Here is a 26,215-nt window from a genome sequence, read left to right as displayed (position 1 = left end):
ACGGTTTAAAGTCGCAAGATGGAGCCACCGTCGATCGCCAAACGGTTGGAGGTTTCGTTTCACTCGCCGCATCTAAATTCCCACATGCAAACGCTTGCTTCGGTTGAGCAAAAACCGGGACGGGAAAAAGGGGAAAAGAAATAAGATGAACAAAAAACAGGGCGCTGCAAATATTTGCCCACCCCGCGGTTGCGGTACTGGGAGAATTGCTTTTGTTTCTTTGCGTTTCGATGCCTTTTCTAATGCCCTTCACGCACACACACACACACACGAAGACGCCATCTACACATGCAACACTTGAACGTGGACGCTCACACACACCTGAGATAAATTTCTTCTTCTAGATCCCACATACACACGCACACGGTTTCCAACCCCGAAGCACAGCCGGGGCTTTTCCAGCGATCCCTCGTGGTTGCTTTGCGATCGGTTTTTTTTTGCTTCTCTGTTCACTCTAGCACATTTCTTCTTCTGCGGCGTATGTCGGTGGGCTTCTGCTCTTTAGCACCCCTCCCCGCACAGTCAGTCGCGTTCCGTTCCGGCACCCTGTACTTTTTATTTTATCTCAAGAGACGCGCAGATGACGACGATCGCACGAAAGACGCACCCTGCCCGGTGGACGATCGAAAGAAGACTTACATTTTCTTCGCGATCGTACTGATCGTCGAGCTCACCCGTTTCCAGGGGTTGCGTGGGCTTCGCTCTCGCTCACGGGGGCCGACTCTCAGGTTGAGTCGGTGTAGGCTGCTGTAGGCAGGTTTTCCGCTCTCTCGGGCTTTCGCGCTCTCAGGTGACCGCGGAGCGGTGAGCGTGGAATGCCAGTCCCAATGCCATAGCAAACTGACCGTTGGTGCAAAAGTGAGGTTTGAATATAAGTTTTCTTAGTAATTGTTTGAAAAATATTACAAAAACTCTCATAGTTTAATTTGTGATAAATTGCAATATCACGAAGAAAATTTCCTGTTTCCTTACAAAAATTAAAATAGGAAAAATACCCCACAGTTGATAAAGTTCAAACAAAAACTTTTAACGAATTTAAAAATAAAAGTTTCATAACGGAAATAACAATTTATGAATTATTGTCACAAAACCTAAGGCAACATCAACCAGCACTTATCAACTACTACCACACGAACGCTGCAAAATGAACACGGCTCAGCGAAAGGAAAATTGGTTGGCTATACACAAGGGGTGGAAAACATCATTCGCATGTGATCGTGCGTAAGTGAATGAACTTATTCTCGCCCCTTTTTGAGTAAACGTTCACGCTGAACGCTGAAAATGAACGCGTGAATCGTGTGGGTTTTGAAACTTGTTAATTGAGCTGTTAAATCGATTTGTGCTTAATCATAAATTCACACGAATGGAGTGGCAAGGTGTTGCTGAACATGATTTCCCGAAACAGTCACTTCCTGGGCAGAAAATAATAGTTTTAGTTAAAGGTTTTCACAAACAAAACAAAATATATTCAGCCTAACACGTTTATGATTGTTTTTGTCGGTTGAAACGATAATAACGCTTGATGGATGGTTGAAATAATCGGAAGCAAAATTTAATCTTTAATTGTATTTTTAATTCGTTTTAAGCTACTAATACACAGCATTTGCTCGAATGTGTCGAAGCTTCAAATGCCACTCACTTTAAAAGCGACAAACAACACAATTAAGCACATCGCTCATCGACCCTTGAAAGACAACCAAGTTTGGGTTGTAAACATTGATCGCACCCATTAATGGGTTTTTGTTTCTTCTCTCTGTTCGATGAGGAAACATTAACATTTCAAATAAGTAGGAAATACAGCATTTCAATCGTTGTTATCGATTTCCTGTCGTAATTCCTCACTTAAAATTTGTGATTTTGTAAGTAGGATTGAAACATGAAGAATTAATTTCTTTCTGTACTTTTTTTTATATTTTGATTGTCCAATCATTCTACCAAATGTTTCTCTTTTGTCAACGATCTGCTGTTCCATTCATCCATCAAGCGATTTATCGAACTAACCTTATGAGGCTTTAACTGAATATTTACTAGTACAAGCTTTATTTAAATACGCATATAGTATAATAAGAATGCATCTCGCACGCCAAATGCCCAGTAACGGTGAGTAATAAATACATTTTTCCAGCGATAAAACAAGCATCCAACTACTCATCCACCGCGTGTTCTTTGCCAATGGTTGTACGGTGGAGGGCTGCTTTTGTTGGACAGTATGAACATTCTCGACAAGATCAGTCCTTGGAGAACATTGGAGAGGAAATTAAAACAATGCATGGAAAATGGAGTTTTCCCCATGGAGTATGGCTGTAAAAGCTAAGTAATAGCTAAAAGAGAACCAGGACGTGACTTACCGGGAACGGTTTCCTCGTTGAAGGTGATCTGCACGGTGTGGGTACCGGATTCGTGCGGCGTGAAGCTAGCGATGAACCGCTGGTTACCGAGAGCTCGTACTGCCGACGTCACCCGTCCACCGTTGACGAGGATCTCCAGATTTCCCGAACCGGCTTGCGATCCATCGACTGTAACGAGAGGAATGGTTTAAATATCACGCCAATACGGGGGAGTTAGTTCCAGTGTCCACTTACTCTCAAACTCAACCGGACGACCGAGCACACCGTCGGGTATGTCCTGCACGCGAATGGCTCTGGCCCCACTCACATCTCGTCCGATCGGTTCGAAACCACCCTTCAGCTGTGATGAGCTGTACCGTTCATACTTCTCGTTTGACTCGGTACGATAGTTTTTCAGATAGCCACCTGCCCGGTACAGTCCGTCATCTTCGATGATCGGACGCTTGGATTGTGCCTCCGTTCCGAGCGAGAACTTGTTGAAGTGCGTATTCTTTTCCGTTTGATTGTCGAGCGTTGAGCGATCGTATGTCAGGTCGGTGTTGAGCTGCCGCTCGGTAAGATTCGCCAACGATTCCAGCGAGTTCTGTGAGAACAGGTGCTTCGTCTTGTTGATCACATCGTAGCTGTCCCGTCGGGAGGGTTGCCCACCGTTCGCACTGCCAGCGTTCACCTTGATGTTGGACGAGTAGTCCACCACGTTGGCGGATGTCGTCGTCGGTGGACTTCGAACGACACGCTCGAACGTGGGACTATCGCGCACCACGTCCCGTGTCACGGTGGACTTGTAGGTTGAGTTCCGTTCGGTCACCTTGTACGTCCCGTTCGACTTCTCGTGCATCGCGATCGGGCTCGCAACCCGATGTTCCGTCACCGGCGATGGAATGTAGCGTGTGCTGGACGTGCTCGTGCTGGTGGTTGTGATCAGCGGTTTCGGACTGCTCGTACCGGTCCGGGTGTCCAGCAGCGTCGCGGACACCGTCTGCGGGCTTTTCAGCCCCGGACTGGCGCGAATGTGCGCGATCGGACTGTCCGAGTCGAGCATCGTGCGGATCGTTTTCGTCGTGTGGTTTTCCGTCCGGATGGTTTTAACGTACGAGCTTGAACCCTCGTCCGACAGGCGTACCGGACTCTTGAGCTCGTCGGAGTCACGACGTTGCGACAGCAGCTCCGTGCTGCGCCGGAATCCCGCGTAGTCGGGTTCCGTGACCGGGAAGAGCAGCTTGGGCGAAGGGCTGTGTCTGGCCGGTGACATAACGCGGCTCGTGTACGACTCCTTCGTGGAGCTCTTGATGAAGCCGGGCTCGTAGTCTTGGGGTGATCGCGAACCCGATTTCTGTACCGTCGGGGGCGAGTAGATATCCCGCCGCAACGACGAACTGTCGGTTTTACGAGTTAACGAGGACGAATTGAAGTGGTACGAGGGACTTTCGGAGCGCAGCTTCCCGTCGTGTTGGTGCGGGCTGGTGCGCGTTTTACCGGATCTGCCCTTCGAGCCGACCTTCATAATGTAAGGCGATCCCTTGACGTCATACCCGTTGAAGTACACGTACACCCGGTGTTTGCCGTTGGAACGCGGCATAAACGTCACCTGGTACTTGTTTTCTTGTAGCTTCTCCACCGAACAAACGAGCGAGCGCTTCTCGTGCACGATGTCGACGTGGAGTTCTCCGCTGACGCCGACCCCGCGCGCATCCACCTCGAACGAGTGGGCCCTCAGGGGCATGGCACCGTCCAGCCCGTGCACGGACACACCGCTCGGATCGAACACGGCACACGTGAACGGACCGCCCTGGATGTGGCGGCATTGGTACGTTATGGCAATTTCCCAAACGCCGGCTTCATCCGGCTTGAAAATGGCACTGTGTCCTTCCTCGATCTGAAACCAGGGCAAAAAAAATGGGAACCGATTAGTGTTGGCGGCCTGGTTGCCGATGTCGGAATGGCAAAATGGCGCGCCCCTTTACCTTCTTCAACGGACACTTGAGCGGTCGCCCGGAAGGACTGTAGGCGGTCACTAGGATGTCCTCGGTTTTCGGCGCACCGGTTGCGTTGACCAGCACTTCCACAAGGCTTCCGAGGGCGCACGGCGCCATACCGGGCGGGGCAACATGTACAAGCCTTGGGAGTACCCGGAAGAAGTGTCCACCGAGTCTGGAAATGGTAAGAGATGATACAATTTAAGACGACTCTCGGACTCGAGGATCTTCAGGTGAATGCTGATTCTTACTGGTTGTCATCGATCTCGAGCACGATCTCGTGCATGCCGTACTTGTCCGGCACGAAGGTTCCCTCGCCGCGCGTACCCAACCGCACCGGGTGCAGCGTGTTCGTGTTGGGCATGCTGATGTACGCCTTCACCTTCGACATGTCCACATCGCGCGACAGTGCCTCCACGCGGAACTCCGTCGGTTCGCCGACCCGGCCCGACGTACTGTCCAGATGCACGGCAAGCATGTTGGCAAGCGGTGGACGCGGAATTACCCACCGCAACCAGGTGGTGTACGCCATCACGCCCAGATGCTCCTCGTCCGCGGTGGCCATATCCTTCGCGGACAGTACAGGCTTCACGCCCAGCTTGAGTCCCCCATCGATCACCTTCTGCTGGTTGGTTTCCCACTGCGATGGGTCGGTGCTGAGCTTGGCCGGTTCCGGTACGGGTCCACCGAGATCTTTGATGATTTCGCAGAACACTTTGCCATCGTTGAAGTCGCTCTAAAAAAAAGTACAACAATTAGTTCAATTCAATTCGTTAAATTTCTGAGGACATGCGCTCCAAATCTCACCGTAAAGTTGGTAACAGGACGCTTGATTTGTCCGTTCACCCACTTCAGTGTTGCGTTGTAGCCAGGCCCACCGGGTCGCATAAAGTACGACAGGTACGTCATACCGGACAGCTCGTCCAACCAGCGCGACGCAAGGTACTCCGGTTCCAGGACCTTCGGAATGCCGAACCGTTCGTACGCCAGGTTCATTGCGCGCTCGCAGTTCCGCACGGACTCACTCTGATTGAGTGTGCGCCAGTGCGGGAACAGGCCCGGCTCGCAGTAGTCTAGCAGGGCGGAAAGCAACACCCCACTGTTCCAGTCCGTGGTGAGGTTGCCGACCTTGCAGTCGGGCAGTGCGGCCTGCAACCAGGCGAGCATCAGCTTGCGCGGCGGGAACTTGCTGCGTCCGATCTGATACCGCACGATCAGCGACCATATCAGGCCCAGGATCAGCTTCACATTCCCATTGACAATGTCCACGTTGCCGATGTTGACCAGCTTGACGCCGTCCGCCTCGATCGCGTTCAGCGCTGTGGTGACGTTCTCGAGAAAGTGGTGCTGATTGGCCGGCCGCTTGTTCCAGGACGGTTTGAGCGGTCGCTTCTGCAGTCCTTCCACCAGCGCACAGAGCAGCGTACCATCGCAAAAGTCCTCGTGGAATTCAATCACCTGTAAAGCGAAGCAGAAGCATGCAGGGTGAGATCACAAAACTTCACACAGGCCTCGACGCAATCCACACTTACCTGCAGTCCCGATTCGCGCAAGTGCTCGTTCACCCAGTTCTTGAACGTGTTGGCCTGTATCTCCACCCAAAGGTCCTCGTTGCCGCGTATGTTCATCCCTTTGGCTGCCGTACCCTCGGGCGAACGGGCCACCAGCCCAGCCTGGGTGATCTTCTGCAGCTCCGTCTTGCCATCCGGCGTGTGTTGCAGCAGTCCGGCATGTGTGATTTTGGCCCCCTTCGGAAGCTCCATTACGGGGTAAAGCTTCGGTGGCACTTGGCCGGATGACACTGACAACGGCTCCTTCCTTATCGGCTCTCTCGGGGGTTTGGTGCGCTTTCCGGTGCTCAAAAACTGTTGCTGCTCATTTTACGAACCTGTGCCATAAAATGCAGAAAGTTTAGCGCTCTTGTTTGTTTAATCCAGTTAAAAAATAGGTCCAAAAAAGGCCCAAAAAAGGTCCAAAACGAAGAATAAATAATTTCTGGCCCGTTTTTAGTGATAAACCGAACAATTTTGAGCGATCTAATTCTTAGTCTTTCGCCAACGAGCGCCGCTGGTCGAGTGAGCCGTACGGGGTTGTTTGCGGGTGGTTTTGTATGAACGCACGCGGAGGACAATCGGTCGGTACGCGTACGGCAGCTCATTGCGCGCGGTCGCGGTGTTTTGGTCGGAACGGATGTGAACGGGGTTGTTCGATTTGTTCGAACTCGTCAAAAATTCATAAACCATCCAAAACGCGCGAAAAGGAAGGAAGTCCGGCGAAACATTATCGTTCGGGGGGGAAAGGGTGCTTTTTGTGGAAATTATAACCGACACAAATCGGATGGACATCGGCTGGGTGGGACTTAAAATAATATATCGCAGCAACACGAGTTTGATTGACGCTTATGATGGGGCTCTGATGGACAAATGAAGCGAGTTTTCGAGTTCCGCAGTTCCGCAAAATGTTCCGCTGAAGGACTTCGCGGCGTACGAGATAAGATATTGTGCGCAAAAAGGAAACTTTAATGACTTATATCGTAAAACTTGATGACTTCTTTTTCACGCTACATTGCGTGAAAAGGAAATATTTTTACGGAAACATAACGCACGCTTGATCACGGCAATCGGTTAGCATGATTTTTAATCATCTGTCGATTTAAAGATTTATTCACTTCGCTTCCATTCTGGTAGTCAACGCGCAGTAAACTACGCAAACTAAAATAATTCCTACGTGTGTGACTCATGTTTAGCAAAGGCGTTCCCTCTTTCTTTCGTGTTATTTTCTGTAGAATGTAAAACCATCCCAACATGTGTTTTTCCAGCGAAACTGAACCATGTTTGAGTGTTTTCATTTTCTTTTTCTCACTTTTCTCATCGTCTCATCCGACTCCATTCACATATGTGTGTTCCCCACCACCCCCACCCTTCAGGTTGTGACCATTCGGTAGTGTGAAGATGACGTAACTAAGGCACGGGCACACAACGACACAGCGCGAAAACAAAATCGGTCACCACGCACGCCACGCCAGGCAATCCGCACATTCCACACCAACATCGCTTCATACCGCGCCAAAGCTATGCCAATGGTATGTGTGTGTGTGAGATGATCGTCACGCACACAACGATCGTAACTAAACACTGTTGTTTACGATACAACAGTGCGCACTTTGCCGTTTGGGTGGAACGAAAAGTTCGGTTGATGTTGATGTTTTGTTGCTGCTGCTTCACATTAAAGCTCCATCAAGCAATAGGTACAGGCATTTAATTTATTCGATAACCTTCGCCGGGGACAACACCGTCCGACCAGCTGGCGCTGGATCCGATCCGATCGTGATGACCGAACAGGTGAGATGTCATTGTGCGGCCGTTGATTGGTTTGATCAATCAACAAATTCCTTACGCGGTGAGCTCATAAACGTTGGCTTCCCTGTGCGACTTTTAATAACCCAACCTGTCGCGTACTTTGCCAATTGCGGATGATTCGATGCTGGACGGTGCGCTACGCGCTTCTCTAATGAATATTCAAGCAAATCCCGACCAGGGTGCGCGCGGCAATAGGGGTGCGGGGTGGCCGACCTCCACGCGGTAAGGCGGTAGGGCCATAATAAACCGGGCCGGGCCGAGGCCAGGTGACATCGTCACCGAGAGAACGTTAGCAAAGCGCAAACACGATCACGGCGGACGGAAGTTGATGACGCCCTGGCTAAGGTGTGGTAACGGCAGTGTAAAGTCGTAGCATAAAAACCAACCCGTTTTGGAGCTTGATGATGATGAGGGGATGTTTTTCTTTTGTGTAGTTTTTGTTGCCTTCCCGCAGCAAGGAAATTTCAGTCCGGCTCATATTGGAAGTCCATTAAACCATGCCGTTCCGTCTTTTAAAGGGGTGGTTCGTACCGGAAACCGAAGAAAATCGGAATCAACAAATCCCTCATTATCTATTGGTTTACGGGACAGGTGAAGTACATGTTGCCTTTTATTGAAACACTGTCTCGAAATCGTTCTGTTTGGGCCGAATAGGTCACCATATCAAACCAGGCTGTTCCGAACCCGTGTTTGCGTGGAAATGGAATAAGGGGGGGCAAAAAACATAATCCTTCGGTCGTTTCGCATTATCATTTTGCTGCTACACCAAACAAACAAGCTGCCCCGAAGGCCAACTGGCCCGTTTTATGGCAAGCTGTATTAATCAGTGTGAAGGAATTGACTATCTATCAACGATCGTCGTACACTCGGGATATCGTAAAGTTGGACCACCTCAAACCACTCCATCCAAAGTTCACCTTCAAACACAGATTGTTTGTGTGTTTTTTGTTTGTGTCGTCCAAAAACTCACTGAAACGTACAATAAAATGGTGCAAAGCGCTTTTTCTCTCTTCCTTGCGGCAACGAAACACGAATGCGTTCGATCGAACTTTCAAACGCAAACGGTTCGAACAGGCGGTTGACCATCCTTTTCTGCCTCTACCACGCGCTACGGTGGAGGAGTTTTTGGGTTGTACGTTTTTAAAAATTAAAAATACACAAACGTCCTCTCGGTGACACCACAGCCGGTTGCTGGAGACACACAGCTCCGACACCGTTGCCACCGGCACCATACACGCCTCGATAGGTTTCGAGGTTAAGAAGCGTGTGCGCAATGCGCTGAAACAACGAAAAACCGAAAGGAGGTTCCATCACCTGCCAAAATCAAAAGCGGGAAGCTAACGCTTGCTGGATTGCCCCACGATTTTTGTTTGTTGTGGCGTGTGTGTTGTGGCGTGCTCTGTACGGTACGGTTCGGTGGCGTTAAGTAATGTCGATCACAGGACAGGAAGCAATAGGAAAATAAATATGTGGTACCAATTAGTTCCCTGATTGCGTTTTTTTTCACTTGCTTCCCTTTAGTGCTTTAAGGAGTCGCAGGTATGAAATGAGTTCCATATTACGCCGAGTACGCTAGAAATGTCACGAGGAATTCCGATTCGGAACGGTATGACCTCTATTTCGGTGTATTGGAACACATTTCTCTATTTCCCCACCCTGCTGTTTCTAGCTGAACCGGTGAATGATCGCGCCACCGATCGCGACTGAATACCGACTGTCGAATGATGTAATAACAATCTCACGTTTAAAGGTTTTTTGGGTCCCCTCTCTAGAAAAGAAAACCCGGTACCAATTCCCTTTCGACGTAATTTACATCCACCAACAGAAAAAAAAATAGTAGTCGACGATGGGGACCCACTTTCTGGTCGTCCGGTACGATGCGGCAAAATGGCCACAAAAATCACTACAATCAATTATGATTGGTGGTGGAAAACTGAGCTAGAAAATAATTGAAACACAAATCACACTAATCTCGAGCGAACGTGCGAATCTTATCTGGCCGGATCGGTTCGTTCGGGTAGCCGATACAAGACAGTAGCCGGCCGGAGAGCCAAATGTGTAGCGCTGGAACCATCCGGAGGCCGGATCGGTTGGGCCGCTGAAATAAGCTGCCGCCGTTAATTAAGAGCATCCAACCACCTTCCAGCAGGTCGGTAGTAGGTCGTTCGTTGCTCTCTGACACGCTTGTTAATAATTTTTGTCGGTCGTTTCTGTTCCGTGCACTATTCCACCGGCGATGGTGAAGGCTTTAATATGCAAGCGGCGCGAAAGTCGCTCGGTGTGGCGCATTCGAACGCGCAATGAAAAGCAAAAGAGAGAAAAAAAAATAAAATTGTGTCGTTGCTGTGTCTTCTCGGTCCAGAGAACCCTGACCCGGAAAGCGCACGGGTTCGGAACCGAGGCGAGAAGAGAAACGGTGCCACGGAAATTCTCCATAATGATAAACGTTCCTCATGAAGCAGGATGAAGGGACGGTAGGCAAACGGCGCAAAAAGGGTATGGCACATCCATACCGGGGTTTTTTTTTAATCCACCGGGGTTACGAAGGAAAGACACGAACGGTTTTTAATAATAAATATCTTCCTTTTGCAGGGCCGCAGCATGAATTTCATATTCACGGTTAGCAGCAGTGTGAGAACCTTGACTTTTTTTACTTCTGCCAGTCAAGATCATGACAGTGCCGATCATGAAGCAAATGTGCAGAAATTGCACATTGTCTGCTTAGACGCTTGCCAGGAAAGGGAGTGAAAATAACGACAACAAAAAAAAAAGGCATTAAGTGACATGGCTGAGGACGAGCGTAAAGAATGTGCGTCCGGAGATCGTGTAGAGGCCACACAGTAACGTATGATCATTACAGTCAATGCATATGCGAACACCGTCAAGAGCGTCATCAGATGCCTTTGGTGACCCTTATGTTTATGATAATATATTACCTTTATCCTTTTATTCAAACGACATGACATATCCGGAAGGTCTTTCCGGTGTGGTGGCTCTACTCCCGATAAGGAAGTTTGGCAATGGCACTATCTTAATTGACAGCCCGTAACCGGATGGCGTAGGAAAAAATGTGAAGAATTCCGATCGATGGCGCTTGGTAAAGCGACCCGCTTCGGGAAGACGGGGGTTACTATTATCAAATTAGCACTCACCGATCCGATGGGAGAGCAATTTAGCTGTGCTAAACAGCCAAACAGAAGGTGGAAAACACGATTCACAACCAACTAACAAAGCACCGAAAATCGGATAATTCAATTTGAAGCTTTGATGCTTGTTTTTGGCGCGGTGTCTAATGAGCCTAATTTGTTGAATCGACTGCAAAGTGGGCCAACGGTGATCCCAGCTGGTTTTTTACCTTTTTTTGTGTGTAAAAGGGAAAAATAAGCCACTTACTTTATGGCAGTGCAACAGGCAGCCATCAGTCAGGGAGAGACTGTTGGGAGTGTGTCGAAATGACAAAATAATTCCCGGAAAATGTAATTACATGATGCGCTTCCCAACCAACTCTGCGCTGTTTTTTTTTTTTTGCACATCAAGCGATTATTGTTACTCTTTTTTTGACATTTCAATGCCCTTCAGTAGGTCAAAAGATATCTTCGAGTCAGGGGTTCATTTAAAAGCAAAAAACAAGCATAATACATGCACCGCTTAATGTTCATCACGTAGTGAGACTTAATTCACTCGATAAGCTGCACCTCACTCAGCGGTTTGTTGCTGCTAGTGTACGCTGTATCTGCTAAACACTTCATTAACATAGAACCTGACCGCCTTATCGTGCGGTGGCCAGATGTTTCGGTAGCGGAATCTTCTCCCGGGAACCTTGAACGCCGATAAATGGCCAAAGTGCTGTGTGAATATGTCAGGGCCGGTTCCCACTGGCGCGAATACGGCAAACGGTTCGAAATTAAATGCCCTACGCCCTATTGTTTCGCGTGTATGACGCCTTCCAGTGCACAGCCATCATGCGTCGTTTTTTCTCTCTTTCCTCTCCATCCCCGCTAGAGAATGAATGCAACTGTTTTGTTCAACGGTATGTAGAATTAAATGGTGTTAGCGGTAGTACGGCAGTGCATTAAAGATCTGGACTGATCCACGATCCAACCACATCAATCGGGCGATGAAAGATCGTGTGCTTTCGTAGAAGGAAATGTCACGATATGATTCAACATGTACGTTAAATGGGATTTTAATAGAGCATAAAAGCAGTGAAGTAACTGCTGCGCCGGAAACGAAGACGGCGAGCTGCAAAAAGAGTTTCCATCCATCACTTGATCACCTGTGATTGTGGCTGTTAATCACGTAATGGATCAAATTTACAAAAATTGCGCTACAATAGGTGAACTGTTATCGCTGTATGCAGCGGTAGAACTCAGGTGCAACGGATTGGTGGAGGAGTTCGTCGCTTACGCGATCACGTGTGAGTCTCTTGATAAAAATTGAGCGATTGCGATTGAGGGAGCGTTTTCTCGTATATAACCACATTTTTTACGAATAGTTCACTATTCTCAACCTCCACGGTATTTAAATGTTTTAATAAATTTCAAAAATAAATAATTTCTAGAGGGGTTCGTCGCTTGCGCGATCACGTGGTAGTCTCTTGATGAATTTTATAGAATAAGGCAGTGTTTTTACTATTGAGGTAGCGAATAGTTTACTATTTTCAACCTCCACATTATTTAAAAACTTTAAAACATTTCAAAAACAACAGTAAAAAATGGATTATCCCAAAATAATGAGGTTCGTCGCTTTGAGTCTTTTGATATCGTGCATCAATTCGGTTTATTTTCTGTTCACCAAATTAAATCTTTTGCTAGCAAAACGGCTGTTTTGAAGCAAACAAAGTTATAGTGACTGTTTACTACCATTCGGATACAACTTTGTCGCACCACGATCGCTGTTTCCCAATTAACGTGCGTATCACAGCTGAACTGTTTTCATGTGAAACGAACTGCTGTACACACCGATCATGTGGCACATCCGATTAGAAATCGCTTAATTTATGCCAACCTGTACCAGCCAAAGTTGATTGCTCGATAATGTTTGGCTGCAAGTTCCACCCCGACGATGCCGCGTTGGTGTACCGCCCGCACGTATCGTCGTATTTCCTGTGTTTCCGGTCTTTGCCAGTCGAAAGTGAATCTGAATGTGATCAACCCAAGCGATACGGTGGCGTTTGTTTTGCGCTCTTGCACTCCACTATTAAACCAGCTTCTTCTTGCTACCCTCGTGAGTCGGTTTCGACCTACGGTAAAAATGCAAATTCAATCACAACTGGGAGGCCCACGCAGCTCGAGGGAAGCCGCTCCAGGCGGACCGGCCGCAAGTCTCGGCCCGATGCCATTAGCTCCGACGGGCGTTACTGATGCTGCGTTGGTGTAGCAAAACCCGAGCCGAGTGCTCTGAATGAAAATGAAAAATGGAGGACGGCTGCCACGGCCGGCATTCCTTGCAGAAGTCTGCGTGGTTTCGGGTCAACCCCTAGTGCGAAGGTGAGCTGCGCCGTTTCGGCACTAGAAGGCGCCCGGATCTTCGCCGTCACCGTCGATGACGCCATCGGGCAAACAGTTCATGCGCGGACGGATTTTGCAGATGCGTAGGTCGTGCTCGTGTTAAACATAGCCACAGAACATAACCTACAAAAAAATCACCCTGCAAAGATCGGTTCGTCTGTGTTTGTGTGTATTAGTGCGTATTTACGCCGAGGTTCCCCCGCGGGCCATATTTGGAGCGGTTGCGCCACACACCATTCCGCGGCCGATTGAGCCGTGGAATGTAATGTCATAATAATAAAAAAAACGGATGTGTTGAGCGTGTTTAGAACATGTTTCCCCTACAGGTTACATCTCATCCCGCGCGATGAGCGTTGCGTTCCGAAGCAAATGCGAGAAGGATTTACTTTCGATTTTATGTCTCGTTTTTGCATCATCGATCGCGAAAGTCTCTCATATGGCAATCAATTTCGCTTTGTCGCGTCCAGCAGACCACCGATAAGATCCTTCAGGCAGGGCAGCAGCACCACAGGTTGCCTCATTCTGCGTCACTTTCGTTTCGCGGCTAGCGCAATGTCCGGCACTCGCAGCGCAATTAACACAACGTGCCAATCGTTGCTCCATCATCACCACCACCACGGGCCATAAGGCCACCCTTCGTGGTGAACGCAGATGAGAATGGGAAGCGTGTAGATGTGTGTCGGAAGGAGAAAGAGCTAGCAAAACATAAAATAAACCCCTGCGTCAGACGAGCGGACCGAGCTGTAGCTGATCGCGCCGTATCGTGCAGACTGGTTTTATTTTGCCGAACGTCTCACCTACACCGAGAACGTCGAGTAGTAAACCCACCAAAACAACAACAAGAAGAAAAAAAAACGACACGGACACGGGTCCATGTGGGTTAAGGTGCGTTGTTATGAGGGTTTGGTGAAAATGGAGACGCTCAAGAGCGATGGAACGCTTGGGGCTGGTCATTGAAAAGGTCTGAGACCGTAGCGTAGGGTAGAAGGACACAGGTTACTGTGCTGGCAATTGAAACGATACATACAGGACGGAAACCACGCAGCAGTGTGCGATTCGTGCGTTGTTTAACACGCGCAAACAAACATTCGACGTGATGAAGGGATTCACGATTTCGTAACTGATGGAAAATAAGTTTTTTAAAAAGTTTCATCTACTCCCCGTATTGTCGCTTTTACTTCTGGTTGTGCCATCAAAATTTTCCTGAAAAACCAGTTCCATTCAATTGCGCCACTTCCCAGCCACTTGCTTGCCAAAGATGTTAAATATGCAGCCTTAACCACACTTGCAGGAAAGCCGTCATAAAAGACACAAATCCAGTCAAAAACAAATAAAACACGTTCCACCGCCGAACAACAGGGTGCTGTGTTCCCCGGGGAAGCTTCTCCGGCGGTGACCATTGCGTAATTGTTTGCACTATTACATAAACTCGGTAAACGCTCCGTACCTATACTAACGGGCACCGAGGTTGACAGTTGTTAAGTGATTCTGTTTGATTACCGCGGTACAAAATCGTTTGCCGCGACCTAGAAAGTGAACAATTCACCCGGTGAGCAAGAGGTATTTTTCTTGAACCCGGGACGAATCTTTATCGTTGTGAAGGGTATGGGTTTTTCGTTTTGTTGCAAACTTTTCAACCTAAAGGACGATGATTTGCTGTCCAACGGTCGAGGCCACCAGTTCGTATCGGGATAGGTCGGTGTAATATCACCGGAAGGGCACGTATGGGCGAGAATAGTGGCGGTGGCACCTCAAGAACACACTCAGCTGACACAGCTGGCTGTAGCTACACCAACACGACCAGCAAAGCAACCGACCGAGCCGCCCCATCAAAGCAACCCGTCTGCACCGCAGCGAGAGGGGTTCGTCGCTATGGTGTCGCGCATTGAAGTCTTTCGTTCGTATTTCACGGACGCGCGCAAGTGAACGCGCGGATCGCGGCAACGAAAAATAGAAACCACAGTGGCACGTTTCGCGTTCTCTTTCACGCACCTTTTGTCCTCAAGCCACCCCCTCAAAACCCACACACACACACACACAAACTGTGACACATTTTATTATTCACCGCACACATTTTCCGCGCGCTCGGGCGCATGATGCTGCAGCACGATTACCATAAGTCGCCGCTGTTTTTGGGATGATTTCGTGTTTTACAAAACAAAAAAAAATCCTCAAAACTTCAAATCCACCACCAGCAACAATCACACATACAGAGACACGTTTTCGTAGAAATTGCATTGTTTCGAAGTTGATTTGCTCTCGGAACGGAAGCGATGCCGGCGCGCTGTGCCTGGACCAAATGGTGTTTTAAATCAAGATCTGTCTCGTACGGAACAATGGGTCCACGGTACAGGCTGACCACCCGTCGGTTTTTGGTGAGTAAATAATACGAACCGGCCCAGCGGTTGCGGAATAAAGGGTCCAGAAGGGATGGAAAACGAAAATAACAGCAGCAGCAGCAGCAGCAACAACAAAACCAGACTCACAGCAACTTGCTACACCACCCGTCCGGGAGAGGATTTTTTGCTTGCACAACATCTTTCAGGTGCGCCATCTTTATCCTCCGCCCTTTTTTTGCTTGTGTCACACACATTCACACACACGCACACACACATAGACACACACACACGTTCCGCAAGTGGGCGCGGATGCACTTTAGAGTGAGCGCGCGCGCGCGTGCACACACACCGTACGATCCGATGAAGCGATGTGATTCATGCGATTTATGCGCGCACATTCCTGGAAATCGGAACTGCGCGACGCCCTTTGCCGATTCCACGCCAACAACGTACCGCGTACCGCGTCCGCCCTTCACTCACCAGCTCACTCGTCGTCGGGTCTCACCCAACTCACTTCCTTCAGCAAACTCACCTGCGCGGATTCTTCGCAGCAACAGCAAGCACCACGGGACAAACACAACTGGGCACAATATGTATCTTCCAACACAGTGCACGGTCTGTCACTACACACGAACAACAACAAAACCCCAGCAAAACCACACTCACAATACAAACACACCCCTGCCGTGCTGCTGGACCGCGCCTTGTTGATTAGAAACACCAGCACAAAACACACGGCTTGCTTCGATTTGACGGTAATGTACTGAATATGAACGGGAGAATAACAACAAAAAAAAAAGCTCTACCGTCGGTGGATGTCGATGCCGAATCACCGTGTTCAGCCTGTAGGTCCGTGCTGGTTCCGTGCGTCCGAACGCTTGCGCTGTTCAACAGTTTTTGTGTGCGACGGTTCGATGGTTGAGCGGTTTGAGTCTGAACGTTTGTCCAGATGACTCTCTCGCGCATGTTTGCACTATGGGGTTGCAGGGGAACAGAACTTGCGACAAGGAACAGAAAGTGGAGAAATACATATATGTATTATGCTATGATTATGTACATACACTTGTAATTTATGTTCAAAATTTACAGCAATTTCAAAAAGATATTATTGGTAAACACAACAATATATTTCATTGAGAGTTCAATTGAGCAAGCTCGGAATAAGGCTCGTAGCTGGGAGAAAATACCCAGAGACTTTTAATTTTGTGAAACATTGTCGACCATACGGCCTTTGGACGTCATAATGCGAAAAAATATTAAATGAATCCGTATGTTCCATTTATGATGAAAACGTTTGAAACGAATAGATTTCGATAGAACAAACATTTCAACAGTGAGATTATTTTCTGTTCGTAAAACAACTCAGCTCAAGTAAGGCGTGTCAAACTCTGTTTGTAGAAAGAAGAATTTAAAAACCGATAAGGGTTTTTTTATGTCAATACTATTACTATTAACTTCAGGAGTAAAATTATTTATAAAGTTCACTTAAAGTTTAAAATGTTGAAAAGTTTAAGATATTCACACAAGAAAAGTCATCAGTTGGCGATTCTGTAACAAAAAGAGATAGTTAATCATTTGATGCTGAAACCAGTGGAGTCCTTGAAGAAGGTCCAGAAAGCTGAACTTTCTATATGTGCTGCAGGATTTCTTCTCGAGAATATGAAGAAGAAGTTGATTATAAGAACAAAGCAATATATAAAAGGATGTGTAAATTTCCTACAGAAATTCTTTTTAGCGACACTATAACCTTAAGAGGACTGGGCCTATTATTTCCGACATTCTTCGACTTACCAGGATTTACCAGTACTTGCATCATAGTCAGCCCTGCACGATAGGAGGAAAAGCATTGTAACTATTGTAAATATTAAGCCCATATTCGGCATACAATTGGGCGTAGAACTTTCGAATTTGATAATATTTAACACATAATATTTAATAACACAACAAAAACAATTAAATAACAAACATTCATATAATCAGAAAAATAAATTAATAATTGATTACCTGAACTGAAAGCGAAAACATGATCACTATTTTATTTAATATTATTTACACTATATTATGTGTAAATTTAAAACAACATAACTTTTATAAAATCCTAAACTGAAGAAGATGATTTGAAAGATAAAAAAGCAAAAAGTAAAAATCATAAAATTATGCAAAAGCACATAGCCGTTGAGCTTTTCAAAAGCTTCGCATGCTTTCTGTAAAAGCTTATGTTAATGTTTCAGCATGAGCTTTGAAAGCATCACTGGAGCTTTTTAATGTTTATGTTGTTGGGTGGTTCGAAAAGTGCTGTTAGAATTCATGGATTTTATTATCATTGTTATTCCATCGCAAAAACCAAACTTGTCGCATGGCATTTTATATAGAATTTAAATAATAAGAATCAAAATAATTTTTCGGAGTATTGTAATTAAAACTAAAGCCCAAATAAAGGCCACATATTTCTTTCAAATACCGTAAATAATGGACTACAATGCTGCATGGTGTTACAATGTTTTTACCTAATCTTTATTTCATTCGCCCAACATTCGCTAACCAAAGGTCGAATGCTGCCGAAGAATGTCTAGGCGCTTCCAGGACGTAAATGGCACCCAGAAGGGGAAAAAAGGGCCACACAATTGGGGGGGTTTGGGGGGTGGTGGTTAAAAAAACCTCGCCCTGGAAGCAAGCGAAACGAGTATGCAGGTAATAATAGTACAAACAAATTGTTATATTCTCTCACATCCTCTTATCACACAAACACACACGCACTCAACACACGCCTTGCGCTGGACCATGCTGGACCGTCCACCCCGGCGTTACTACTGCTCCTCTTCGGCAGACGAATCGTAGCCGGCCGACTGTAGCAGACTCTCGTTTCCGGTTAGCTCATCCTGCCGCTCGACCACCGGGATAATCCGTTCCGGTTTCGGTGCACTTCTAACCGGGACCGCCTCATCTCCGGTGGCATCTTTCGCGACGGATGGTGCGGCCGTTGTGGATGGGTCGGACGAGGCGGCTGCCACTGTGGGGATGGTTGCTGTGGTTGTCGTCGTGCTCGACGATGCCGAGGAAGCGGTCGAACTGGGTGAACTTTCGGCAACGTCCGATTGGGCGGACACTTTCTCCGCGTTGACTTCCGTGCCGGGCACTGAGGGTACGGATGGGAAAGATGGGCTGGAAGATGTACTAGGTGCTACAGTGGTCGTCGTCGTCGTCGTGGTGGTTGTGGTCGTCGTAGTGGGTGCAGGCGTAGTGGTAGTGGTCGTTGTCGTTGTGGTGGTAGTCGTCGGTTCCTCGGTGGTTGTCGACGTGCTGGCCCCAGGCAGGGGCTTCGAGGGTTTCGACGGACGCGTACGACGGCCACGCGTCGTGCGGGACGTTACGCTGGCCACCGTGCTTTCGGTGGGCTCGACCGTGGGCTTCGAAAAGCGGGACGATATCTTCGTGGGCTTCACCGACACGGTTGGCTTCGGCGTGGTCGAACGGGGCAACTTGCCCGGGCGCGTTGGTCTCGTGCGGCGCGTAGTACCGGAGGACGTCGCACCATCCTCGGTCTCGCTGGTGGCGACCGTCGTGCTGGTCGTGGCCGATGCACCGGCAGCTGCCTCCGTCGTGGACACACCCTTGCCGGTATCTCTCTGCAGTGGGGTGTACTTTTTGCGCGCAAACAACCGATTAAGGCCACCCTTTGGTGGCGCCGGGGCGGCGGTGGTCGCTGCCGTGGTTGGTTCCTCGTCGGTGAGCTCCTTCGAGTGTAGCTTGCGCTCCTCCGTCGGCGGTTTGTCCTGGTTGTCCGCCACCGGTACGCCTGGGCGGCTCTGGTCCTCGTGCTTATAGACTGAAAATATCGATTGAACGCGCTGTAAGACAAACTCCAACACCGGCCCGAACCGCGACTCTGTACCTTCACCCCAGACTTTGGCGGGCAATTGGCTAGTAGTAGTGAGCGTGCTAGTGGTAGTAGTGTGTGCGCTAGTGGTAGTGGTAGTAGTGATAGTGCTTGCGGTATTTAGTAGGAGCGTTTCCGGGTTGCTGCTGCTGACCCGACGCCGGTCACCAATACCGTCCACCTCGTCGTAAAATGGGATCTCCTCCTCCTGGGCGGCGGCCGTTCCGGGTTTGGTGGGCGCTGCGGGCCGCCCATCGTCGAACGCGTACGCGACCGCAGCATTTTGCTTGCGCAGCTGCGCCAGGAAGTAGTCGCTGAACGAGCTGAAGTTGTTGCGCTGCGCGTACAGCCGCAGCTGACCGTCGTGCGCCTGCGCCACCCGCGTGATCTCTGCGTCTAAAAGCAAGCGTCGATCGTCACCACCACCATCACCGATTGCTTTGCCGGTCCGCAGGCCCGGCACGGTCAGTTCGCTGCTATTGTTTCTAGTGCGATGGATGGCATTGTGGCCATTGGATGGGTTATTTAATCGCTGCGTATGATTATGAGCGTGAGGGGTGCGGATGAACATGATGATATGGTTGTTGTTGTTGTTGTGATGAAGATGAAGATGATGATCATGATGATGAAGATGATGGTGATATTGGGCGAGGTGTGAAGAAATGTGATTTGCATCGAAATGTCGTCTCGATCGCGTGCGGGAGGGATGGGAATGGGATGGATGGGGTCGATCGAGGTGATCGAGCCGCGTTGGGTTGTGAAATGGGACAGTGGCAGTGGCAAGAAGCAGAAGCGCATACCGTCGCTGGCGGCGAGAAGCGGATGGTGAAGTCAACTGACCTTTGGGGCCTCCGCCGGGGCGCATTCGGCGGAACAGTGCCGCCCGGGCATTGTCGTCCAGTGGGCTGGCAAATACGGTCGATATCGCGACGGCAAACGCCGCCAGACACAGCAGCCACACCTTGCCAGTTATCCTCATGTTTGCCAGTGCACGAGCGGGAACGGTGGGATCGCAACCAAAAAAACGGGGGAAAGGGCAGCTGCTGGGAAGAAATTGGGAAGGAAAAATGAAAAAAAAAGCAAAAACACACACAAAACACCTCCACGATTACGTTTTACATAAATCGGAGACGCACACACACACAAACACTTGTCCACAGATGCACTTGCCACCCTCACTCAGGATCTTTGACCCGTTTGGCGGTTGCACAACGAACCTTAAGCGTTACTTTCTGTGCTTCCTTCGCGCAACGTACCGAAAAGCACCTTTGCAATGATCGTGCCGTGTCACTAGACGCTGTACCTTCCTCCTTTCGTTTGGTACCGTTCTCTTTTTGCTTCACTTTGTGGCGCGTTGTTGTTGTTACAGCAATTTCCCTTCAGAAAGAACACACAGACACGATTAGGGCATGTCCCCCCCGTAAAACAAAAAATTCACGAACACGATAAGAAGCTAAAACCAGCCACTAAAAACCAGAAGTTTTGCGATATTGGCACGACCTTTCCCTTGCTTCCCTCTCACCCTTTCTCGCTTACACCCCTAAGCTCCTTCTCTTTTTTGTGGCCACTCCTTGGCTACTAATCGTGGGCCTGTTAGGGGTTTTGCAGTGACGGTACCCCACACCGTTCACGGTGATCGATGTTCACGTTTCACAAGAACTCACCCTTTTTGCACACACACACACACGCACCCGGTTCACACACACACACAGACACACGCGGTATATGGAACTGGCGGAACAGCAGGCAATCTACAACCGAACGCGGATGCGATTGATCACAGAATGAAAGGCGGCTTCTCGGTGGTAAGGCGCAGGCTTCATTTTCACCACCACCCCGAAAAAAAAACAAGAGACACGAAGGTGTGTGTGTGTGTGTGTGCGAGTGGGACACTGCGATCGGTTTCCACGCAACAGTTACAACAAAAAAGAAGCCCACCACCACCCCAAATTGGGCGGGGGGAGGGCCGACAGTGAGACACACCGACGACCGTTGTGAATGGCCTCTCTCGTCGTTTGCTTGCATACGAAAACACGAACACGATGGCGAGGCGGAAGGGGGTCCCCGAGGGTTGCTTTGGGGCCCCGGTATACATGTATGCCAATCTCGGCGCGCCCCACCCCGGAGCCGACGGGGTTTGCGGGTCGCTGTGCTACCAGTTCGCGAAATTATCATATTTATCGTCGACATTCTTAGCTTTCCCACCGTGGGCACGGTACCTGGCCGAGCTAATCATCTAAATCGGAAACCGTTCGTCCGTTTGCTTTTGCCGCGGTCCGTGACGATCCGGCCGGGCCATTACTTTTCCTTCCCCGGGAACGGGATTAAAGTTGTTTGCATAAACTGCACCACCGGCGGTTGAGAGCGTTTCACTCTCATTTCTCTGCGGACCCGTACCGTTCCGGAATTAGGTCGCGGACGATACGGTGGCCGGGCGCAAAATGAAAATAGGTTGGCAGAAATAAAACAAAACAAAAACAGGCACACCGTATCCTGGAGAGCACACAGCATCAGCATCAGTGTCAGCGTGGCACATATTTCTGGGCGTTCTTTTCCATTCGCGGATCGGATTGCGGATCGGATCGATTCCGGCGACCGTGAAGAAATGCTAATCAGCATTGACCATGAGCATCACGATGCGCAAATAAAGATACGGGGTCCCCGTTAGCAGGAAAGCTAAAGCTAAAGGGGGGTAAGGGTAAGTTCCTCAATAGACCACGTGTTTACTTCGTCTAGGATATTGTGGAATACCTGTTTAGATAGTCGATTCTGAAGGAACCTGTTTTTTCTAGAATGTGGCGCGTAAAGAACTTCATTACCATACTGTTTTGTTGTATAAAATCACATGTCCGAAATGGCCATTCCATTCCATTTCGTGTAAGTTAGAGTTAATCTTCAAGGTGGTTTAGTTCTCCCATAAAATAAGCTTTGACTCTGTTCTAAGCATTCAACCCAAGTGTATACACACGCACACCATTCTATGTCCGGATCTTCGTGGAAACTTTTGAAAGTAATCATTCTGGTTGCTTAGTTACTCCAATGTTTTATGCTGCAAAGCTTAATTTAGGGATGTTTTTTGCCTTACAATTGATTTGAATCGCTACACAGGACCTTCTTTTTCGCGAACCATGCACAGTACAGCCCAGCATTCGGTTATCAACATCAGGCATCAGGCAAAGAAAGAGGAGGTGGATTTCATTACACTACTCCGGTGGTGTGCGTGTGTGTATGCCTGGTTTAATGTGGTGGAGGGTGCCTTTTGTCCCTTTTTCCCAACATGCCAGTAAAAAGCCCACGAGACAAGAGAAAGACCGCGAGTGGGTGCACACCGACACACATACACACTGTGCACGGTTAGCCCAGGCCCGATCACGACTCATTGGCTTTTCAACGCGACGGCGTCGTTGACGACGACGAACCCAACGCAGCCTTTCGGAATCGGGCCCAGGTGCTTCCCAAACCCGCGGTCAACCCCGCGAACGAAACGATATACGCGAGACCCGTTAAATGGCGCTCTGGCGATGGAGAGAGGGAACAAGAGGGAAGGAGAAGGGGGTGGGAAGGGTGGGATAGGGTTGTGGGTGAAGGTGTGGAGGTTCCTTTTTTTTCGCGATTACCAAACATCATCAGAGCACCGAAACACAGTAGCTAGAGCGACCGCAACGTCATCGTTTCGTTGCTTTACCGCCGCCGGTGACTTCGATGCCACGGTAAGGCAAGGGAAGGACAACGAACCCTCCGAATTGTTGACAACCGTGGTGGTGGTGGTGGTGGCGGTGGCTCCCGGAACGGGTGGCTAGGGTCGGTTGGGTTTTGGGCCTCAGACCCCTCAAACACCCGACCAGACCGAGACCCAGACCGGCCGACCGGTTCGATCGTTGGTTCATATTTTTTACAACCAGTTACCCAAGTGCGGGTCTGCGATCGACCAAGGTTTTTTTTTTCAACGTCGCAGGAGGTGTTTGGGGTGGTGATGGTGATGGTGGTGGTCCGAAAGTGAAATATTTACCTGCCCAACCCGGTCGGTAAAGGGCGGCACAGCCGTATCGTTCGTGGTTGCAGCAGCAGGGAGTGCTTATGCAGATCGGTTAGGTGCGATTTGGACTGTGAAGCGTGTCCGAGGAATCACGATGAAGGTGTTGATGAGAATTTTGATGAGAAGCCATAAGAGAACTCCTCCTCCCGCTGGCTGCTATGAATCATGCAAGAACTTATGCAAGGAAAGTATAAATACAACATTCGTGTACGATCGTCGTCCAGAATAGGTCGTACAACGCAGTTCACGAAGGAGTTTAATGTTAAAATTAATAACCCCAATTAATATAAACTCAACTCCTCGGAAACCTTTACCGCATCCGCAAGGGTTAAAACACCTTTCACATTTGCCGTGACTCACATACCCGGTACGGTTAGAATTTCTTCTCGCGTACGAGAATGGGTCCGCTGCATGCTAAAGGCCTGCTACTCATTTTAATGACATGGTGCGGCCAGCCAACCTACTCCACCGTCACCATCGTCACCAGCACGAATCGCGGAATCTCGAGGCTCGATCGATCACTCATAAACTTTGCTTCCTTTTGTCGGCTTTAGCCTTGACTGCATGGAGATGGTTGTTTGTTTGCCTCTGTTTGTGTAGGTATGGGATTTATTTTAGCTCACCGTATACAATTGAACCGCTCGCATTTTTGTGAACCGCTTTTCGACGGTATCGAAAGAATTTAGTCCAGGGTTACGATCGCGCTCGAAAGCACCGCACCGTTACGTCAGGAACGGCCCGTTTGTCACAGCTGGTGCTGGTTCGCGGTTCGCTCCCATTCCAGTGATCGCGGCGATTACCTCGTCATAATGCCAGAAAGGACCACCGAAATCGGATGATCGTAATATGAAACGTTACCCTTTCTCATGGGGATGTGGATTGCAATTTTAGAAAAAGAAAAGTAATATGAGTGTTTATTTGGTTCTCATCGTCAACAATACCAATGGCAAAGAGTGATAAAAACAGGGCTTTATCTCAAGGAAAACGTCTGACACGCACTGCCTCGATTACTGGGAATTTGTTTCATAGGACTTTCAAGAAAGTACACTCATCAAGCGATCCAACTTCCCCGGCATTGAAGTCTTCTGTTTGGTGCGGTCGGTTTACCCTTGATGATTGAGCTGAGAATGTGCAACGGCGAGTGTTGGGTTTGCCCGTGCGAGTCAACACAATCACAATATTGATGACACCGATCGCTCCGACCGAGTAGTCGGAAGGGCATGTTTGGGCAGACAACAAAGTAGTGGGCAAGATGATCGGCACCAGTCTCAGGGGCCGGTTGGTGAGCGGAACGGAAAAGGAACGTATAAATAAATAAGCAATACTAAAGGAAGCCGCATCGGTCTAGCGATCGCTCGGTCGCTTCGCTATGAGGAAGCTCGTGGGAAGCTTTTTTAATGAAGCATGAGGTGACTGTGATAGGTGTTTACATTCTTGACAGTATGCCGCCATCCGGTGCTTACGGTAGCTGGGGCAATATTTAACATTAGCTCGTTTCGGCTTCGGGAAGGGGATCTTTGTTTTGTTAAGCAATTTGGCAAATTCATCACCCATTCCCTTAATGAAGAGAACAAGATTTATGGCCGGCAGTAAAACACAGCCAATAGGAAAGAATTGAATTAAAACGTGCAGCGATGCATGAATCGAGCGTTTTGGAGTGTGTTTTCTTCACTTTTCCCCGATTTGCATTCAAGGCTAGGTAGCATACGTGTAACAGGCAACAAATAATGATCGCTTTAAGAGTTTACCGCGTTGCTTTGCAAAATAACATACAAACTTCACTGGTCCATACGCAGCAAGTAGGCATTGAACGGTGACGAATTAGACTTTCGGAAGAATTTTACAATAAGGCGTCATCCATTTATTACGTAACACTAGCCGGGATGGGAGAGGGTTACTTTTAGTTTTACGATGAGAGGAGAAAGTGGTTCAATTTGCTTTACGTAACCCATCGCAAGATTTGGCTAATACTTGCGGTACATAATGCACACATTAAAAATTATCTTATATGTGTGAATTTTTAATGAGTTTTCTGTCACCTTATATTGAATCGATCTATTCGATCGATTTGATTTGATCAATGATTTAAGGGGTTTTCATTCCCAAATGAAAAATTGATCGGCTATATAAAATTTACAAACCTTGGATATATAAAACATTTGTTTCTATGTGATAGATTAAATGAAGAATATCGACTCTGTGACTTGATAGTATACACGAAACTGCACCAGGAATTCCGAATGTATAGTACCAGGAGTGCATCCACGAAAGAGGTAGCACCTAGTACAGCAAATTTGCTCGAAATCCGCCGAAAGGTATGCAATGTTTAAACCCTAACTTTTCATACAAACCAGCTGTTTTCAGATTTCCTATACCAGGAGAGCATGTTTTTCAAGAGGTGACACCTGGTACCAGCCGCACAAGATGGCGCCCAACATTTCCTGCAAACATTTCAAGCAACATTTCATGAAATGTTTCAACAGCCTCCAGTTAAAAGTATTACCTCAAAATGGTAGTTTACATACGATATGGTGGGTTCTCACAATTTTAAAACTTTACGTAATTATTGGTTAACCTCTGATTTAAAAAAAACAAACAAAAAAAATGTAAACACGACGGCACGATCACACCACTGATTTTGGTATGAATTTTTGTTTCTCGATCGCATTTCTGCTCATGTTTTTCTTGTTCATATATTTCATAGAAATTACAATAAATTTGAAAATATTATAATTTTAACAAATGCTTCCCATGCTTTCATATCTTTCTC

General features: G+C 48.2%; 2 protein-coding genes across 2 annotated transcripts in view; both read right to left on the bottom strand.

Annotated features, from left to right (window-relative positions):
- LOC128300940 (filamin-C) overlaps positions 1–16,183 on the bottom strand; it is a 38,498-nt gene extending 22,315 nt beyond the window's left edge. Inside the window, exons 1-7 of the mRNA XM_053037198.1 lie at positions 16,065–16,183; positions 5,857–6,212; positions 5,132–5,782; positions 4,576–5,060; positions 4,313–4,499; positions 2,583–4,224; positions 2,349–2,516 (exon numbers count right to left, since the gene is read on the bottom strand). Coding sequence (XP_052893158.1) covers positions 2,349–2,516; positions 2,583–4,224; positions 4,313–4,499; positions 4,576–5,060; positions 5,132–5,782; positions 5,857–6,087 — 3,364 coding nt within the window. The 5' untranslated portion in view covers positions 6,088–6,212; positions 16,065–16,183. The remainder of the gene's footprint in view (positions 1–2,348; positions 2,517–2,582; positions 4,225–4,312; positions 4,500–4,575; positions 5,061–5,131; positions 5,783–5,856; positions 6,213–16,064) is intronic.
- Positions 16,184–18,168: 1,985 nt separating this feature from the next.
- On the bottom strand, positions 18,169–20,388 carry LOC128304427 (uncharacterized). The gene is made up of 2 exons (XM_053041615.1): positions 20,250–20,388; positions 18,169–19,358 (listed from the first exon to the last, which is right to left on the bottom strand). Exons 1-2 carry the CDS (start codon positions 20,386–20,388, stop codon positions 18,340–18,342), a joined length of 1,158 nt encoding a protein of 385 aa, XP_052897575.1. The 3' UTR covers positions 18,169–18,339.
- Positions 20,389–26,215: the final 5,827 nt, after the last annotated feature.

This window comes from Anopheles moucheti, chromosome 3, assembly GCF_943734755.1.
Source record: "Anopheles moucheti chromosome 3, idAnoMoucSN_F20_07, whole genome shotgun sequence".
NCBI lineage: Eukaryota > Metazoa > Arthropoda > Insecta > Diptera > Culicidae > Anopheles > Anopheles moucheti.
The sequence above is the reverse complement of the archived record's forward strand: the minus strand, read 5'-3'. Positions and strand labels throughout refer to the sequence as shown.

Coding starts and splice junctions, on each gene's coding strand:
- LOC128304427 (XM_053041615.1), bottom strand. CDS start 20,388: ATGAGGATAACTGGCAAGGTGTGGCTGCTGTGTCTGGCGGCGTTTGCC. Junction 19,359..20,249: donor CCCCGGCGGAGGCCCCAAAG/GTCAGTTGACTT, acceptor CGATATTTTCAG/TCTATAAGCACGAGGACCAG.